This window comes from Danio aesculapii, chromosome 14 (genome assembly GCF_903798145.1).
Source record: "Danio aesculapii chromosome 14, fDanAes4.1, whole genome shotgun sequence".
Taxonomy (NCBI): Eukaryota; Metazoa; Chordata; class Actinopteri; order Cypriniformes; family Danionidae; genus Danio; species Danio aesculapii.
The window spans coordinates 3,352,117-3,373,820 of record NC_079448.1 but is presented as its reverse complement, the minus strand read 5'-3'; the positions used below and the strand labels follow the sequence as shown (position 1 = coordinate 3,373,820).

General features: G+C 36.6%; 2 protein-coding genes across 4 annotated transcripts in view; both read left to right on the top strand.

Moving 5' to 3' along the window:
- Positions 1-21,704, top strand: part of LOC130240354 (protocadherin alpha-C2-like) — an 83,783-nt gene that overhangs the window by 9,746 nt on the left and 52,333 nt on the right. Inside the window, exon 1 of one of the 3 annotated variants that reach the window (XM_056471836.1) lies at positions 3,123-5,596. The exons of 1 other annotated variant lie outside the window; for it this stretch is intronic. In XM_056471836.1, the coding sequence (XP_056327811.1) occupies positions 3,185-5,596 (2,412 nt within the window). In that variant the 5' untranslated portion in view covers positions 3,123-3,184. Of the gene's footprint in view, positions 1-3,122; positions 5,597-5,889; positions 8,308-21,704 lie in introns of those variants that run through there. One more of the 3 variants, XM_056471837.1, reaches the window with a different exon arrangement.
- On the top strand, positions 68-2,464 carry LOC130241165 (protocadherin alpha-5-like). The gene has a single exon (XM_056472886.1). The coding sequence runs from the start codon at positions 68-70 to the stop codon at positions 2,462-2,464; it is 2,397 nt and encodes a 798-aa protein (XP_056328861.1).

Sequence of the window (21,704 nt, the reverse complement as noted above, 5' to 3'; positions counted from 1 at the left end):
AAATACTTTCTTACGACTATGCACACGGATTTGTATGATTTATTCACATCCAGATGATTTCGAGGCAATGGAATCCAAATGGGAATCAACATTTCGGCTTTGGCTTTCACTGTGCTTTCTGTGTCGGCTTTGGAATATAGCGGGCGGACAGTTTGTCTATTCCGTCTCGGAGGAAGCAAATCCGGGCACTACAGTTGGGAATTTGGTGAAGGATTTTAATCTGAATATTCAGGACCTTGAGGCACGAGGGTTTCATATAGTTCGAGGACCGAACGAGAGGTATTTCGATGTCAATACAAAAACTGGAATTCTCCATGTTAAAGAGAGGATTGATAGAGAGGAGATTTGCGAGCAGAATATTAAATGTTCTCTGCCATTAGAAGCCATGATTAGCTCCCCATTGAATGTTTTCAGGTTTGAAATAAATGTTGTTGACATTAATGATAATGCACCTGCATTTCAGACATCAGTAACCAATCTGAATATTACTGAGTCAACTATTCCAGGGGAAAGATTTCCATTGCAGAGCGGATTTGACGCGGATGTGGGCAGTAACTCCTTAAAGAGCTACAAGCTCAGTCAAAATGAACACTTTTCTCTAGATGTACAGGGCGGAGGAGAGCAGAGTGTGTCTGCTGAATTAGTGCTGCAGAAAGCTTTAGATCGAGAAAAACAGGCGGTGATCCAGCTCAAACTGACCGCTGTAGACGGAGGAAAACCTCCTAAATCTGGGACAATAGAAATTATAATAAACGTTGTCGATGTTAATGATAATATTCCAGTATTCAGTAAGGGGTTGTATAAAGCCAAAGTAATTGAAAATGCGGCAAGTGGTACTCATGTAATCACGGTTCAAGCTGTTGATTTAGACGAGGGGTTAAATGGTGAAATAGTTTACGCTATTGTGAACCATAACAATGATAAAAATGTTGATGCATTCTCAATAAACCAAGACACAGGAGAAATTATTGTTAAAAAAGATGTAGATTACGAGCAGAAGAACGCAATTGAACTCCGAGTACAAGCAAAAGATAAAAGTAATAACCCAAGAGCAGCACACTGTAAAGTATTACTCGAAGTCGTTGATGTCAATGACAACACACCAGTGATATCTGTGACGTCATTAGTGAGCACTGTTAAAGAAGATGCTCCGATTGGCACAATGGTTGGAATGATAACTGTAACAGATAATGATGCTGGTAAAAACGGACAGGTGACCCTAAATATAGAGGGCTCTGTTCCTTTTAAAGTCCAGAACTCGTACAAGAATTATTATACTTTAGTAGTGAACGGTCCTCTAGACAGAGAGCGCGCATCTGAGTATAATGTGACAATCAGCGCTACTGATGAAGGGACTCCGCCTCTCTCTAGCACCAGTGTCATTGCTGTACACGTTTCTGATGTCAATGACAACGCGCCGCGCTTTCCAGAGCCCGTCATTAATGTTTATGTGAAAGAGAACAGTCAGATTGGAGCTGTTATTCATACAGTATCTGCTGTTGATCCTGATGTAGGTGATAATGCCAGAATAACATATTCTTTACTAGAAAGCTCTAAAAGCGGCCCGGTAACATCCATGATCAACATAAACTCTGACACTGGAGATCTCCACAGTTTACAGTCGTTTAACTATGAGGAGATCAAAACATTTGAGTTTAAAGTTCAGGCCACAGACTCTGGTGTTCCTCCGCTCAGCAGTAACGTGACTGTAAATGTTTTTGTCCTGGATGAGAATGACAACAGTCCCGCGATTCTCGCGCCCTATTCCGAGCTCGGTTCCGTTAACACCGAGAACATTCCCTATTCTGCTGACGCGGGCTACTTTGTGGCCAAGATCAGGGCTGTAGATGCAGATTCTGGTTACAATGCGCTGTTGTCCTACCACATCTCTGAGCCCAAAGGAAACAATCTGTTCCGAATCGGAACCAGCAGCGGGGAGATCAGGACTAAGAGGAGAATGAGTGACAATGACCTGAAAACTCACCCGCTGGTCATTTTGGTTTCTGATAACGGAGAGCCCTCACTGTCAGCGACTGTGTCTATTGATGCTGTGGTTGTTGAAAGCGGAAGTGACGTCAAGACCCCATTCAGACACGCGCCGGTAAAGGAGGAGAGTTTCTCGGATTTAAATCTGTATCTGCTGATCGCCATTGTGAGTGTGTCCGTCATCTTTTTACTGAGCCTCATCAGTTTGATAGCTGTAAAATGCCACAGGACAGACAGCAGTTTGGGCAGGTACAGCGCCCCGATGATCACCACACACCCTGACGGGAGCTGGTCTTACTCCAAATCTACTCAGCAGTATGACGTGTGTTTTAGCTCAGACACACTGAAGAGTGACGTAGTGGTTTTCCCTGCGCCATTTCCGCCTGCAGATGCAGAACTGATCAGTATTAATGGAGGAGACACTTTTACCAGAACACAAACACTGCCTAATAAAGAGAAGGTAAGAGAGTTTTGTTAGAAGTGAGGAAATTTGTAAACTTTTACCTCTTTGTTTAGAACGGCTACTTATATTTTTTATTCGTTCTGTACATGGTTTGTTCGTGGAACTCTTACATTACCATAGAAGCAAAAATAATTATAAACCATTGGCTTTTTGTTCTCCTTTCAGTGTTGTTGTTTTTCTTTTTTATTCTTTAGAGCACATGACTTCTGAAGCAGTTTAAATTCCTTTACACTAAACGTCCTCTGTCCGTGGTGCTGAAACAGCAGATGTTCCTAAAAACCCACTATTTTCACATATCATTTAAGTCAAAGATGTATTTCTGTTTCTTGTTTTATTTCCTGACTTCAAAACTCCCTTTTGAATGTTTTTGTAGTTTTTTTGTTTTGTTTAAATAACTTTGTTGGGTATGGTGTTCAGTGTCGATAGGATATTTTTCAGTTAGAGAAACGTCACATTTTAATATCTAGATAGCTCATAGATTAAACATGAAAGTATGATTTTTGTTTTTTATTTGGTTCATTTTTTTAAAAGAGCAGAGTTTGCAGTAGTCCGCACGATGTCACTAGCCTTCTATTTTACAGTAGATTGTCCATGGCTCCACTATAAGCTCCGCCTTATTTTTGCCTCCCGAGCAGAGAGGCTTTGTTCAGATTTCGCCATTGTGTCAGGAAGGCTAGCCGATGTAGAACGTGGTCTCCAGCAAATACTTTCTTACGACTATGCACACGGATTTGTATGATTTATTCACATCCAGATGATTTCGAGGCAATGGAATCCAAATGGGAATCAACATTTCGGCTTTGGCTTTCTCTGTGCTTTCTGTGTCGGCTTTGGAATATAGCGGGCGGACAGTTTGTCTATTCCGTCTCGGAGGAAGCAAATCCGGGCACTACAGTTGGGAATTTGGTGAAGGATTTTAATCTGAATATTCAGGACCTTGAGGCACGAGGGTTTCATATAGTTCGGGGACCGAACGAGAGGTATTTCGATGTCAATACAAAAACTGGAATTCTCTATGTTAAAGAGAGGATCGATAGAGAAGAGATTTGCGAGCAGAATATTAAATGTTCTCTGCCATTAGAAGCCATGATTAGCTCCCCATTGAATGTTTTCAGATTTGAAATAAATGTTGTTGACATTAATGATAATGCACCTGCATTTCGGACATCAGTAACACAATTGAACATCAGTGAATCAGCTTTTCCAGGGGAAAGATTCCCGTTACACAGAGCGTTTGATGCGGATGTTGGAGTAAATTCGGTGAAGAGCTACAAGCTCAGTCAAAATGAACACTTTTCTCTAGATGTACAGGGCGGAGGAGAGCAGAGTGTGTCTGCTGAATTAGTGCTGCAGAAAGCTTTAGATCGAGAAAAACAGCCTGTGATCAAGTTAATATTGACCGCTGTAGACGGAGGAAAACCTCCCAAATCTGGTACAATGCAGATTGTTGTTAACATTGTGGATATTAACGATAATATACCCGTGTTCAGTAAGTCTTTATACAAAGCTCTTATTATTGAGAATGCTGCGCGTGGTACTCACGTGGTAACTGTTCAAGCTATCGATATGGACGAGGACGTAAACGCTGACATAATCTATGCAATTGTCGACCACGACAATGACAAAAATATTAATGCTTTCTCGATAAACCCTGAAACAGGTGAAATCACTGTGCAAAAAGATGTAGATTATGAGCAGAGTAATGCAGTAGAACTTCGTGTACAAGCAAAGGATAAAGGTTATAATCCGAGAACTGCACACTGTAAAGTATTGGTGGAAATCGTAGATGTTAATGACAACATACCAGTGATATCCGTGACGTCATTAGCGAGCACTGTTAAAGAAGATGCTCCGATCGACACAATGGTTGGAATGATAACTGTTACCGATAATGATGCTGGTAAAAATGGACAGGTGACCCTAAATATAGAGGGCTCTGTTCCTTTTAGCGTTAAGAACTCGTACAAGAATTATTATACTTTAGTAGTGAACGGTCCTCTAGACAGAGAGCGCGCGTCTGAGTATAATGTGACAATCAGCGCTACTGATGAAGGGACTCCGCCTCTCTCTAGCACCAGTGTCATTGCTGTACACGTTTCTGATGTCAATGACAACGCGCCGCGCTTTCCAGAGCCCGTCATTAATGTTTATGTGAAAGAGAACAGTCAGATTGGAGCTGTTATTCATACAGTATCTGCTGTTGATCCTGATGTAGGTGATAATGCCAGAATAACATATTCTTTACTAGAAAGCTCTAAAAGCGGCCCGGTAACATCCATGATCAACATAAACTCTGACACTGGAGATCTCCACAGTTTACAGTCGTTTAACTATGAGGAGATCAAAACATTTGAGTTTAAAGTTCAGGCCACAGACTCTGGTGTTCCTCCGCTCAGCAGTAACGTGACTGTAAATGTTTTTGTCCTGGATGAGAATGACAACAGTCCCGCGATTCTCGCGCCCTATTCCGAGCTCGGTTCCGTTAACACCGAGAACATTCCCTATTCTGCTGACGCGGGCTACTTTGTGGCCAAGATCAGGGCTGTAGATGCAGATTCTGGTTACAATGCGCTGTTGTCCTACCACATCTCTGAGCCCAAAGGAAACAATCTGTTCCGAATCGGAACCAGCAGCGGGGAGATCAGGACTAAGAGGAGAATGAGTGACAATGACCTGAAAACTCACCCGCTGGTCATTTTGGTTTCTGATAACGGAGAGCCCTCACTGTCAGCGACTGTGTCTATTGATGCTGTGGTTGTTGAAAGCGGAAGTGACGTCAAGACCCCATTCAGACACGCGCCGGTAAAGGAGGAGAGTTTCTCGGATTTAAATCTGTATCTGCTGATCGCCATTGTGAGTGTGTCCGTCATCTTTTTACTGAGCCTCATCAGTTTGATAGCTGTAAAATGCCACAGGACAGACAGCAGTTTGGGCAGGTACAGCGCCCCGATGATCACCACACACCCTGACGGGAGCTGGTCTTACTCCAAATCTACTCAGCAGTATGACGTGTGTTTTAGCTCAGACACACTGAAGAGTGACGTAGTGGTTTTCCCTGCGCCATTTCCACCTGCAGATGCAGAACTGATCAGTATTAATGGAGGAGACACTTTTACCAGAACACAAACACTGCCTAATAAAGAGAAGGTAAGAAAGTTTTTACCACCAAATATTGGTAAAATATAAAGGTAAAGACAAAAAAAAAAATAGATTTTCACTATTCCTACATTTTGTATAGTAATAATAAAATAAAAACTGTATGTTTATTTCTTGAAAAACCTCTTGGTGTCAGTACAGCGGTGTTTTGCAGCGTTTTTGCGCGCGCCCGCTGGCTCCTCCTTATCTATTCTTTAGCGCGCGCTCATGCGCTTTGTTCTATCCCTTCGTGCTGGCGGTATGCATAGAAAGAAATGACATATACTGGAATATAACTAAATATTGGAACTTATTTCTGGCACTGTCCAACAATCAACAGCATAATGGCTCATGTAATTGTTATGAGCGGGACCGTTATTTGTTTGCTTTTGCTGCTCTTGATGCCTTCAGCTTCAGCCCAGGTCGCATATTCCATTTCAGAGGAGGCGAACACTGGGACATTTGTCGGAAATATCGCAAAGGATCTTAATTTGAACATTCAAGAATTGGAATCACGTGGATTTCATATTCCTGCAGTTTCGGGAAGAAAATATTTTGAGGTTAATTTGAAAACTGGTGTTCTGTTCGTCAGCGAGAGGATCGACAGGGAGGCGTTTTGCCCTGCTTCTCCGCAATGCTCGGTGAATTTAGAAGCCATTGTTAATAATCCATTAAACCTGTTTCGCATTGAGATAAATATTTTAGACATTAATGACAATGCTCCATCTTTCCGTATACGTTCTAAAAAATTTAATATATCGGAATTGTCTATTGTTGGAGACAGATTTCAGTTGCCGAGAGCGTCGGACCCTGATGTTGGTGCGAACTCGGTAAAAAGCTACAAACTGAGCCCGAACGAGCATTTCTCTCTGGATGTACAAAGCGGAGGAGAGCAGAGTGTGTCTGCTGAATTAGTGCTGCAGAAATCTTTAGATAGAGAAAAACAGTCAGTGATCCACCTCACACTGACTGCTGTAGATGGAGGAAAGCCTCCCAAATCAGGTACAATGCAGATAGTAATAAATGTGCAAGATGTGAATGATAACGCACCCGTGTTTGGCAAAGCTCTTTACAAAGTACGTATTGTTGAAAATGCACCGTTGGGAACAGTAGTCATCAATCTGAACGCCACCGATTTGGATGAGGGCATAAATAGTGAAATTATTTATTCTTTAGTTCAGCAAGACAGCGACGATAAAGCAAGTAGTGTTTTTAAAATTGATTCTGCTACCGGTGTGGTTTCTGTGCAGGGGAGTGTGGATTTTGAGCAACACAATGCTTATGAGATTCATGCGCAGGCTAAAGACAAAGGAGCGAGTCCGCGATCTGCGCACTGTAAAATATTAGTAGAGGTTTTAGATGTGAACGACAACGAGCCTGAAATATCATTAACTTCACAAGTGAACACAGTACGAGAGGATGCTAAAAAAGACACAACGGTGGCTTTGATAACGATATCTGATAAAGACTCGGGAAAGAATGGGAATGCGCACGGGAGAGTGGTAGGGGATGTTCCTTTTAAATTACAGTCGTCGTATAAGAATTATTACTCTCTTGTAGTGGATGGGCCACTTGATAGAGAGCGTGTTGATCGATATAATGTCACAATCATGGCGTCGGATGAAGGGACTCCACCTCTTTCGGCCACTAGGGTTTTTACTGTGTATGTTTCTGATGTTAATGACAATTCTCCACGTTTTCCAAACCCTGTCATAAATGTATTTGTGAAAGAAAATGGTCCTAAAGACCAAATCATTTACACCATTTCAGCTGTTGATCCAGATTTAAATGAAAATTCCAAAATTGCTTATCGATTATTGGAACCACTTCACAAATCTGGAAGTACATATTCTGTGATTACTATAAACTCTGACACTGGAGATCTCCACAGTTTACAGTCGTTTAACTATGAGGAGATCAAAACATTTGAGTTTAAAGTTCAGGCCACAGACTCTGGTGTTCCTCCGCTCAGCAGTAACGTGACTGTAAATGTTTTTGTCCTGGATGAGAATGACAACAGTCCCGCGATTCTCGCGCCCTATTCCGAGCTCGGTTCCGTTAACACCGAGAACATTCCCTATTCTGCTGACGCGGGCTACTTTGTGGCCAAGATCAGGGCTGTAGATGCAGATTCTGGTTACAATGCGCTGTTGTCCTACCACATCTCTGAGCCCAAAGGAAACAATCTGTTCCGAATCGGAACCAGCAGCGGGGAGATCAGGACTAAGAGGAGAATGAGTGACAATGACCTGAAAACTCACCCGCTGGTCATTTTGGTTTCTGATAACGGAGAGCCCTCACTGTCAGCGACTGTGTCTATTGATGCTGTCGTTGTTGAAAGCGGAAGTGACGTCAAGACTCCATTCAGACACGCGCCGGTAAAGGAGGAGAGTTTCTCGGATTTAAATCTGTATCTGCTGATCGCCATTGTGAGTGTGTCCGTCATCTTTTTACTGAGCCTCATCAGTTTGATAGCTGTTAAATGCCACAGGACAGACAGCAGTTTGAGCAGGTACAGCGCCCCGATGATCACCACACACCCTGACGGGAGCTGGTCTTACTCCAAATCTACTCAGCAGTATGACGTGTGTTTTAGCTCAGACACACTGAAGAGTGACGTAGTGGTTTTCCCTGCGCCATTTCCGCCTGCAGATGCAGAACTGATCAGTATTAATGGAGGAGACACTTTCACTAGAACACAAACACTGCCTAATAAAGAGAAGGTAAGCCTTTGTCTGGGCCATCTATTTGTCTGGTTAAATTGGTTTCAGAAGTATATTGTTAAACAAAAGTGAACCCACAGTCCTGTGTTGAGCTATTGATACCCGGATCATGGTTCATTTACATTGCTAGAGCTCTCCATGGTGCTGAAGCACTCCAAGGTTGTGCGTAGTTTCAGTAAGTGCAGCACTGTGTGTGTGCTGATTTGAACACTATCTGTGGTGCGTTATTGAACACCTAGTTTTACGTTTGGTTTATGTTTAGATTGTTTTTTTATTATTTTTTTCACATTTTCTTGCCCTCTTTTAATATGCAGGGATTACCATAAACGTTTCTAGGTCTGAACATGAGTCAGGCAGCATCCACGTGATGCGGATTCATCTCTGTCTGTGTCATGTTGGTTAAAGAGGCCATGCCCGGCTTTCGTGTTCCCCTTAGCAGATCTCTGGCACATAAACAGGATAAAAGAAAGAAAGCCAGGCCTAGTTTTGCTAATGCTATCATACTGAACACATGCCTTTTCCCTGTTTTATTTCTTATTATTTATCTTTCTCTCTGTTTCAATTATCATAGGAAATTCTAATTTCTAATGGTGCAATTTTTAATATTTAATAATATTTCCACTCAGCCTTTTCTCCTTCCTAAGAAAGGTATTCCCCAGTGAAAGTGTCAAATTCATTCATTTTATGAGCAGAATTCAGCAGATTATCATTAGTTTAACCTGCAGTTTACACACACACACACACACTTTCTGCTGCTGCCGAAGTCTTTTAGCAGGGTGGGGGCATTAAAAATAATAACTTAAGTCTGTAATTTGGCAAAGCACCGTCCTAAAATACCTGTCTAGTTATTTTTTGTTCATAATTAAATTAGTTTTTTATTTGTCATATAGTCTTATGTATATATCTTGTTGTAAATGGGCACATGGATGCTTGTGTTCAGCTCTTTCTGTGATTTTGGGTTAATCTTGTTGCGTTTATCCCTGCTCTACATTTTTGTAGATTGCTTCAGATATATGCATAAGAATATATCAAAATCTACTCGTTATGATCTATATATGTATATAACCGACTGAACAGTTTCTTAGAATTTAACGAACCGTTTAAGCTGACACTTGCTCCACAAGAATATGATGATTTATATTATGGCTGCACAATATGCAGGTATATATCATATGGAAAAAATAAAAAGTAAGTCGTTTCATACTATGCTCTGTTGTTTGGCTCATGGTGTCACGAAATATATCGTTACAGTAATGCTTTTTCAGATTTTATATGAGCGCAATAGTACATGCCATGACAGTGATGCAGACAGAAACATAAATGCCTGCACCATGAGAAAGTTGAAATCTTGAAAAAACAATGTTTGCATTTATTTATTTTTAAATATTTTTATTTTCATGTCAGACCTGTAAGCGCTCATATTTCATAAGTATTTGATATTTTATTAATATTTATTTTATATTTCTATATTTGTAATCAAACATTTTCCCTGAAGCTTAAACAAGTGAGAAATATGATCACATGTTAATGAGTAAATTTCTGATAATATAGTAATTGTCATTTACATGCTGTCAGTGTGTATATATATATATATATATATATATATATATATATATATATATATATATATATATATATATATAAACTATTAATTCATTGTATTTACAGAAGTGGTACTATATTGTGATTATATACCATTATCAGGATATGAGATGACTTGTTTTGTGATATGAGATTTTTGTCGCCCAGCCCAGAGGTATAATATATGTGTTATACCTCTTATACATTATGATTTGCTGTATGAATAAGAGCATATTGTAGTGTATTTAAAAAGATCAACCAACATTTTATATAATAGGTTGCAGGCTCCATGCACATTGGATTTTTTATCCTAGAAAATATTTGTTCTGTTTATATATATATATATATATCTATATATATATATATATATATATATATATATATATATATATATATATTATTATTATTATTATTACATATATACAGTAGTCCTGCAGATTTGTGCAGTGTTGTGTTGAGCAGAATCACACAAAGCAGAATTCAGCTCTATTATTGTCTCTGCGCCGGCTGAGATTCTCCCTTTAAGCTGATGCGTGTTCCCTGTGTGGGAGAACGAGAGGGGGATGGGAGACTGAAAAAGAGGGATAGAGAAAGAGAGGAGAGTGGGGGTGTTCAGAAAGGAGAAATGGGATAAAAAGGTAGAGGGAGGAATACGGAGAGAGAGAGTGAGAGAGAGGAAGTGCTGTGGGGGAAGGGTCTGTAATTTTCCGTTCTGCGCTGCAGGAGCTCACGGTTTGCAGGCTGAGCTCATAGCTGTGACATCATCACTGTCAATCAGACCAAAACCCCACCCTGTGCTCCAGTTCTGCTGGGGACAAGAGTCACACTGACAACAACCACAAACACAGACATGCTGCTGTTATTTACAGAGTAAAAGTATAAATTTGTGTGTGTGTGTGTGTGTGTGTGTGTGTGTGTGTGTGTGTGTGTGTGTGTGTGTGTGTGTGTGTGTGTGTGTGTGTGTGTGTTTGCAATAGTTTGCTAATATGATCAAAGGTTGCTCGTTTGATATTTGTTGACCAGCAGTATAAGCAACAAAGTCAGCCAAAAAAGGTTATATTACATCTGTGCACTGACCCTGGCTTGTGCAGGGCATTAAATTGATTTCATAAGCACATCACAGAGATAGAAATGTAAGAGATCAGCTAATTGCTGTACGTTTCAGTGGTTTTGCTTAGTGTTAGAGAGGTTCACTCTTCAGTTCTATTATATATGGTTTAGTTTAGAGTATAATATATTCTTTATATATATATATATATATATATATATATATATATATATATATATATATATATATATATATATATATATATATATATATATATATATATATATATATATATATATATATACAATCACCAGACACTTTATTAGGTACACCTTACTAGTACCAGGTTGGACCCCCTTTTGCCTTCAGAACTGCCTTAATCCTTCATGGCACAGATTCAACAAGGTACTGGAAATATTCCTCTCCATATTTTGCTCCATATTGACATGATAGCATCACACAGTTGCTGCAGATTTGTCATCTGCACATCCATAATGCCAATCTCCCGTTCCACCACATCCCAAAGGTGCTCTATTGGATTGAAATCTGGTGACTGTGGAGGCCATTTGAGTACATTTAACTCATTGTCATGTTCAAGAAACCAGTCTGAGATGATTCGCGCTTTATGACATGGTGCGTTATCCTGCTGGAAGTAGCCATCAGAAAATGAGTACACTGTGGTCATAAAGGGATGGACATGGTCAGCAACAATACTTGAATCCCAGTAGATCAGCAGTTTCTGATACTCAGACCAGCCTGTCTGGCACCAACAACCATGCCACGTTCAAAGTCACTTAAATCAGCTTTCTTCCCCATTCTGATGCTCTGTTTGAACTGCAGCAGATCGTCTTGACCGTGTCTGCATGCCTAAATGAATTGAGTTTCTGCCATGTGATTGGCTGATTAGAAATGTGCATTAACGAGCAGTTGGACGGGTGTACCTAATAAAGTGGCCGTTGAGTGTATAGTTTCATATAGAAGTTTATTAATGAAATTATATTATTTTGCAGTGAAGTAGTGGCCATTAAGGCCATGTCATTTGAAAAAAAAATGTTTTCAGAGCTTTCTTGAGCCATGACTTGCACATATAAAAATGCAAAAAAAAGGCAAAATATTGCAATAAAATAAATAATATATATATGTATTTATTTAAGATGTTGGCTTCAAAAGTAAGTTGTTAAAGTGCTGTTTGATTGGATACATTTCAGTTCTTTCAATTAGGCCAAACTGTCTTTTCAATTCAAACAATGTTAAAGGTAGACTGTTTGGTCACTGATATGGTGACCCATTTAAAGTTTAAAGGGATAGTTCATCCAAAAATAAATATAATTACTTCATAATTTACTCTCCCTCACGTGGTTTTAATGAGATTCTATCTTCTGTTCAGTTTCACACAAAGGAATATATTTTGAGGAATGCTGGTTGATGGCACCCATTGACTTCAATAGAAGGAAATAAAATGACTATGGCAGTCAATAAATGCCATCAGTCAGCATTCTTCAAATTATCTTCTTTTGTGTTCAACAGAAACTCAAATAGGTTTTGAACAAATGAAGGGTGAGTAAACAATGACAGAGATTTAATTTTTGGGTGAAATATCCTTTAAAAATAAATAAATAAATAATAATAATAATAATAATAATAATAATAATAATAATAATAATAATAATAATAATAATAATAATAATAATAATAATAATAACAACAACAACAATAATAATAATAATGATAATAATAATAAAAATAATAATAATAACAATAACAATAATAATGATAATAATAATAAAAATAATAATAATAACAATAATAATAATAACAATAATAATAATAATAATAATAATAACAATAGCAATAATAATGATAATAATAATGATAATAATAATAATAACAATAATAATAATGATGATAATAATAATATTAATAATAATAATAATATTAAAAATAATAATGTTGATAATAATAATAATAATAATAATAACAATAATAATAATGATGATAATAATAATAATAACAATAATAATGATAATAATAATAATGATAATAATAATAATAATAACAATAATAATGATAATAATAATAATATTAATAATGATAATAATAATAATAATGATAATAATAATAATAATAATAATAATAATAATAATAATAATAATGATAATAATAATAACAATAATAATAATAATAATAATAATAATAATAATAATAATAATAATGATAATAATAATATTATTAATAATAATAATATTAATAATAATAATGTTGATAATAATAATAACAATAATAATAATGATGATAATAATAATAATAACAATAATAATGATAATAATAATAATGATAATAATAATAATGATAATAATAATAATAATAATAATAATAATAATAATAATAATAATGATAATAATAATAATAATAATAATAATAATAATGATAATAATAATAATAATAATAATAATAATAATAATAATAATAATGATGATGATAATAATAATAAAACATTTCTTTTTCATTAGATTAGATTAGATTAGATTCAACTTCATAATCATTACACATACACATACAAGTGCAAGGCAACGAAATGCAGGTTAGGTCTAACCTTGAGTGCAATAGCAGCACATGAGGGATATAGGTAATTATAGAAAACTATGGGTAATAATTACAGACAGATGTACTATAAACATAATACACAAGTTGTATTAACTACAGACAGAGATTTACAAATAGATGAACATACTGTACAGATTGCTATCAATAATCTGGAATATGCAAATAGATATGAACTAAATAAACAGGTTTGCCGTGATGCCCCAGTTTTGTCGTGCATTAACAAACTAGAGCACACGACCCACAGTTCACTGGCACAATTATTGAGCAGTTACTCTTTAAACCATGGTGACTTGCGTCTTTTGTTCTCTTTAGTCCTCCGTCTACCTCACTTCCTGTCTCAACAAACACCATAATGATGTTACATTGGGATCTTAGCACTTAGTGTCTGTTCTTATCCTTTTATCTTTAGGCTGTCATGGCAACCTGGCTCTGTTTCCCACTAGCCAGTGCTGCATTTTGCCACACCCACACACAGAGAGTGAGCAAGCGAGAGTGGCAGAGAGGGGGGAGAATAAAACAGGAAAGAGCATGCGGAGTGTGTGTGAGCAGAAAGGGTGTGGCGAGCAGGAGATAAAAACACGGTCAGAGCGGGATCGTGGAAAAAAAAAGAGGACGCAGGTGCCATGCACCAAACAAATGAGGGTGTCAGGCGGACAATAAAAACTGATTTAGTGAATTAATTCACTCTCGAGAGGTTGAGCGGAGAAACAGCAACCGAGGGCAGTTTAGCCACTGATTTAACATGACAGGATTTATCATAGGCTTATTGAGAGACTGAGAGAGTGAGACAAGAAGTATGAGGAGATGATGGCGGTGGCGGTCATTGTTTACAGTAAAAGGCCAGGGTGATGATGACGATGATGTTAGTGTTTGTTTGTTTTTATCACCTTGCCTATTACACAAGTGATTCATGTTTGGCTTTTAAGAGTTCTAATGCATATACTAGCATCTGATTTGCAAGTTCTAATGCATATAAGTGTTTGTTCTGCTCAGAACGTGATTTGTATTGTAGTGTATTGATGTACACTTTAAAGGATACCTGAAATAATAATTGAAAAGTAATATTTGCTCCTGTCTTTTTTAATGTTTTGATCTTTTCTGCATTCAGATAATCAGTACTCAATTCATTGTTTCATAAATGATCATTATAAATAATGTAGATGGGCGGCGCGGTGGCTCAGTGTTTAGCATTGTCGCCTCACAATGGGCCGGTTTCACCCACAGTCCAAACACATACACTGTAGGTGAATTGAATCAACTAAATTGACTGCAGTGTATGGGTGTATCCCAGTACTGGGTTGCAGCTGGAAGGGCATCCGCTGTGCAAAACGTATGCTGGATAAGTTGGCGGTTCATTCTGCTGTGGTGACCCCCGATGAATATAGGGACTAAGCGGAAAGAAAATGAATGAATGAATAATGTAGATGCAACATAAATATTGAGATACAGTAAATTCCTCAGCATGGTGCATTGCTGTGTTTGGAGTGTAACGCTTTTGCATGTGGTCCATGTTTTAATTGTGATGAACAGAAGTTATGTTTTTAAAGTGCCTGCTAATTTAATGCAGGAGACACGCATTTTGAAACACCAGTTATCACAGTGATCACTGATATATTAGGGTGTAAGGTATTTTGTTTTTCTATGCTATTTTATGTTTGTTTCTATGTAAAACTGGCAATGGATTGCTTATTTTCCTCAAAGTTTTGTTTGTTTAATAACACGTGTCTTGCCATTAATACCAGATATTGTTAAGAAATATATATTTTAGGGCTGCACAATATATTGTTTCAGCATCGATATTGCAATTTTTGTTGAGCAGTAGCTTGTAGATTAATTGCAAAGTTTATCCATAGTGAAATTAAAGTTGTATAATGTGCATTTGTTTTGTTTTTTTTATCTCTGTTAAACATGTCAAGTGAGTTTAAAGCGTTTAGTCACAAGAAACAATAACATTTGTAGCTTTAAAGGGCACCTATGGTAAAAAATCTACTTTTCAAGCTGTTTGGACAGACATATATGCATGTATGGTGTATAGACTGTCATATTGGGGTGATATAAACACACCCAGTGCTTTTTTTCAATTTAACATAAAAAACTGGATTGGAGCGGTTTTCAAACCAACCGCAACTTTACGTAGGACAGCGGTCCCCCCGCCCACCAATATTGATTGACAGGCGCGTCATCATATCCTCAGTTTGTTGATTCACGTCCGCCATTTTCAACGTGAGTCGAAGCGATATCACTAAAGGAACACCCTTGTATATATGTGTATATATATATATATATATATATATATATATATATGTATGTATATATATATATATATATGTATGTAAATATATGTATGTATATATATATATATGTATATGTATGTATATGTATATGTATGTTTATGTATATGTATGTATATATATATGTATGTATGCATGTGTGTGTATATATATATATATATATATATATATATATAATTATTATTATTATTATTTTTTTTTTTTCATTTTTGTTCCTAACAAGTCCTTAAAGGTACATATTAATACATACAATGATACAAAAGTGTACCCTAAAGGTAGTAATGTCCGCCTCTATGGTCCAAAAGTGTACCTTTTGAAAGCATTCTGTCCCTTTATTTTTGAGTGTTTCCCTCAATGCTCACCGACTTCAGAAAAATCCCTGGACCAAAAATAGTGGAACTTGGCTGCATGACTATTCTGGCTTTCAGAGCGCATTTTCAGGGTCCTCGGCAGGCTTTATGACAAGGTCTGCTGAGACTTGTCTGCATTGCCTGATAGCTTTGTTTCACCTCCACAGGCGTCTGTTTTTAAATCAGGCTTCTGAAGGGCAACCGGTGCTGAGGCAGCAGGGTTTATCAGGCCCTCAAGAGGTTGACTTGTTTTGTGTTTGGCAAAAATCATGGCCTGCTCTCTGCTGGAGAAATGTAATGGAGGAGAAATTACACACACATTGGGACCGCAGATCCGGGCATCACGTCGACTCACAGAAACAGAGACCGTCCTGGGTGCATTTAGCTTTTGCCTGTGGAGAATAGAACGGTGAACTCTGAATGTTTTATTTATTCTGCTCCTAAAGTGTCTGTTTGAAGATGTGCTGGAAAGTTTGAAGGCATGTCTGAATAGGCTGTTTTGTCATAACGTCTTTCTTGGGAGTTTTAATTTGTAAATGAAGCAGATCAGCTTTATATTATCTTCGACTACTGTGAACATTCATATTAGTAATTATATTAAACACATTTATATACAATTTTACCTTTTATTTTATAGTATGTGTATTTAACATGTACTTACAATGCAAATACTGCCTTATATTTGGTAACCTCATGGGTTATGGTTGGGTTCAGAGGTATATTTATGGATAGTAAATATACCAGTTCTTTATTTTAGTACAGTTTTTGTTATTACACAATTACACAATGAGTATAAGTACATGGTATTTACATGTAAAACAGGACTGTTATATAAATGTAAGCATTAATTTGCTTACTTCTGTAGATACGTTTTATATTGTACTTAATAATACGATACCTGCATGTAAATACATTTGAAGTTAAAGTGATAGTTCACCCAAAAATGAACATTTACTGACTGTTAACTAACCCTGATGTGGTTTCAAACCTTTATGAGTTTCTTTTTTCTATTAAACACAAAAGAAGTTAATTTGAAGAATGTTGAAAACTGGTAACCATTGACAAGCATGGTAGGGAAAATACATTTAGAAGTCAGTGGTTACAGGTCCTCAACATTATATATACATTATTTTCTGTTCAAAAGAAGAAACTCAAAGCGGTTTTGGGTGAGTAAATGATGACAGAATTACATTTTTTGTGTGAACGATCCCTTTTTAAAGTTGCTACATTCAGCAAGGCCTATTTGTGAGCCCTATCTTTACACATGCACGGTTTATTCCTTTTTTTTTAAGCCGATTGGATTGGGTGATTAGATTTTGGATTGTCGCCCTAAACGTGAGTACATAATGCATGTGGTGTCCAGCAGGACACTTCCCAAATGGTGTGCAGAGCCTATTAGGAGTAAGTGGTTTACCTTTAGGTTTTGGTTTCCTTAACAACTTTACTAAAGATTGCCTTTAATCAGATAATAGAGACAAGAATGCTCCAAATGTAACCTAACATACGTTTTGTTTCTGTTAAATTTATTGAACATATCACTGCTGGATAAAGATGTAAAGAAATGACTTGAAATGAAGAGATTTGCTTGATAAAATGCTCGTAAGTGTTTGCACAAGTAAAATTCAAGTACATTTTATTAATATTATAACAAGTGCAATTAACTTATCAATATCATGTCAGATTTACTTTATTTAGGAGTGTTAAATTAAACAGTAAAGGTTAAATGATTCGCTTTGAATCTAGATTTATTGAAATTAATTTAGATTAGTTAAGCTCTTTTGGTTATAGAAAAGATTTTAGTAAATTTTATTAGTTACAAGTTTTTATTACCTATGAGATTTAATTTTTCACCTGATTTATTTTATCTGTTTATAATACATGTATGGGATGATTTTGTAGGGGTTGCCTGCTTTGCTGACTAAGTAAATATTTTTTTCCATTAAAATTGACTTAATATTGCTAGGTTTAATTATTAAAATTAAATGAATATTAATAGTTAACTCATTCCACTCAGTTCATTTATTGCATGAAGTAAATGTGTAAATATTTACAATTGTACTTCGGTAATTCTAGTTAACCTTGACTTTAAATATTATGACCAACAAGTCTTCCTTTTTTAGAAATACAAAGAAATACATATAATTTAAATGCACCCTTGCGTTTTTCTATCACTTTAAATGCTCATAGATTCACGACTAGTCACAGTTTGTTACTTTAAAATAAATATATTATTATGAAACAAAGTCTCAAAGAAAGAAAAGAGAAAGAATTTGTTGTTAAAAATAGATTATAGTGCAATAAATAGTAAATGACTTGCAGATGTCAGAAGTATTGAGGACAAGAGAATGGCAGTGTTTAGAGGTTAGCCTTTGCTCTTCCTTGGAGCCAAAACTCAATTTCAGTGAAAAACAAATAATATAATGCATTCTTATAGGTGAGATGTAAAGACCTGCAGTTCATTTCTGTACCCATAGAGGTCTGACTTTACCCATGTTCTGCTTGACAACATCCAGTACATGCTGGCACACCCAGAGTCATGCTCTTTGTTCTTTGTCTTTCAGCCTATATAGAATTAATATTTAGATCTAAGTGTGATGTTATAGTGAAAGAGCACGACATTATAAGAAAATGAGACATTATATTATATCAATTATAATATTGAATTATATTAAACATGATATTTAGATTTTTATTGTGTAGCATTTACCATTGCAAAGCTTTGTTCAGTAAAGTAGTTATATTTAGAATGGTTAGAGTAAATACACTCAACATTGACATACAAAGACAACAGATGCCTAAAAATAGCGTGGAACTAGTTTGCAGCCCTTTTCCCTGGTTAGGCTTTACATTAAAAAAAACAATAGATATACATGATACAATAAACATCTACGTACCGGTGACTGGTTATGTATGTATCATAATTAAACACATATGCAACCAGGGCAAAGTTGATATTTGGCCGCACCATATTGGTGTTTCCTAACATCTAATTTTTATGATGTGGGCCAAACGCTCAGCCCCCAACCTGGAGGACCAGGACATACACACATACACTACGGATTAAGGTAAATTAACTAATTTAGCTTACTCAATTCCCCTATAGAACATGTCTTTGGACTTGTGGGGGAAGCTGAAGCACCCAGAGGAAACTCACACCAACACGGGGAGAACATGCAAACTCCACACAGAAATGCCAACTGGCCCAGCCAGGACTCAAACCAATGACCTTCTTGCTGTGAGGCGACAGCGCTACCCACTGCGCCACCGAGCCACCCCAATAACAAAAACAACACATTTAAAATGCTATGCTAAAGAAATATATTTCCTTAAATGGATAGTTCGCCCAAAAATGGAAATTATGTCATCATTTACTCACCTTTCACTTGTTTAAAACCTTTACTAGTTTGTTTCGTCTGCTGAAAGCAAAAGAAGATATTTCGAAGAATGCTGGAAACTGGTAACCATTGACTTCCATACTATTTGTTTTCCTACTATGGAAGTCAATGGTTACAGGTTTCAGCTTTCATCAAAAATATCTTCTCTTGAATAAAAATAAAATCATAATAGTTCGGAACCACTTGAGGGCGAGTAAATAATGTGTCAATTTTCATTTCTGGGTGAACTGTCTCTTTAGTAAACATATAATGTATATATAATATATAATAGGGGATAAAACCTATCAGAAAAATGTTGTGCTGGGCAAAGATTATCTGCAATTAATTGCATCCAAAATAAAGTTGGTTTTGACATATTATATATGTGTATATGTATTATATATGTGTATTATTTATATTTACTTGAGACACACACACATTCATAAAAGCAAAAACTATACAAAACTGTTTTGTTACATATATATTTAAATCTATACATAATATTATATACAATCATAATAAATATACACAGTTCACACACATATGTTATGTCAAAACAAACTTTTTTTGAATGCGATTTAATCTTTGCCCATAGAAAAATACAAAATTTATTGATACATAAAGATGTACATAATATATCAAAGAAACACAAGCAAGTCATGTGGACGCAAAACAAAATAAATATAACAGAACCTGACAGTTGTGAGTAGAGAATGGCGGTTTTCTCATGATGTCATCAGCCTGACCTCTTTTACTGTGAATGACAGATGCAGTGATGTCATCACTCGTGTCCCTGAGCTGTGTGACAATGAAGAGGAAAGCCCCAGTCAAACAAAACTGACTCACAGACATTGTGCAGACACTCAGCACTGACTCACACACTTTTCACAATGACCCTCATTTCATGAAGACACATTATAGAACAATTCAACACGTGAATTATGCAGAAGACAATCTCAAACAATATTTATTATCTATTAACTTTTCTAGTGGGTGGCATAGTGGTTAGCACTGAGGCCTCACAGCAAGAAGGTTACTGGTTTGAGTCTCTGATGGATCATTTGACATTTCTGTGTGGAGTTTGCATGTTCTCCCCGTGTTGGCGTGGGTTTCCTCCGGGTGCTCCGGTTTCCCCCACAGACCAAAAACATGCACTATAGGGGAATTGAATAAACTAAATTGGCTGTAGTGTATGAGTGTGTGTATGAATGTGAGTGTGTATGGGCGTTTCCCAGTACTGGGTTGCAGCTTGAAGGGCATTTGCTTTTTAAAACATATGCTGGAATAGCCGGTGGTTCATTCCGCTGTGGCGACCTCTGAAATAGAGACTAAGCAGAAGGAAAATGAATGAACTTTTCTAATTATCTCAGCTTATATCAGTCAAACTAAAAACAAATATTAAACCCGATTAGCTTACTGAAATAAGTTAAATTAGCATAAAAAACATTTGTTGTCATAACCTTTTCCTCATATATTTTTTACAGTATAACAGCCGTCTGATATGTTCTACTAAAATGAGCATCCCTTTTTCCTTAGGCTCATGTGTGTAGGTTCAGTAATTTTACTTTTAAGGCTAATAATAGATTGTTTTCATTGCCTTTAAATTGAAATAATTAAACACAAACACAGGATGCTGAGGAAAATGCTTATTTTAGAAGATTTCAGACAGTGCTTAGAGTTGTTATTTATTTATTTATTTATTTATTGCATCTGAGCTCTTCATTTCTTCTCAGACTCAACCTTAACACTTGTACGACACTCAAAAGCTGGTCCTGTGAATCTCTCTAACAGCCATTATTGCAGACTAATAAATATCTTTTTAAATGGGTGATAACTGCAAAGTAATGATGCAGTGTTAATATTTTAGAGTCATTTATGATGAGTGAGTAGAGCTGGAAATTAATAAAACACCAGCTCTCTGGTTAGACTGCTGTACAGAGAGTTGAAGAGATTTCAATAACTTTTTATTTTTTTGCGTTGTTCTGCACTTTGCTGTCAAAGTTTTGGTCAGAAATTGCCAGTAAGTTTAATGATGTGAGTATAGCATTGATTTAAGCGAAGTTTCATAAACTAATTTCGAGAGGAGCACGTGATATGATTGAGCACGTCTGGCCACTCATCTGTAATCAGTAATAATCCAATCAGAGTG

Bases quoted from the DNA above. Each gene is read 5' to 3' on its own strand.
- LOC130241165 (XM_056472886.1), top strand. From the start codon at position 68: ATGGAATCCAAATGGGAATCAACATTTCGGCTTTGGCTTTCACTGTGC.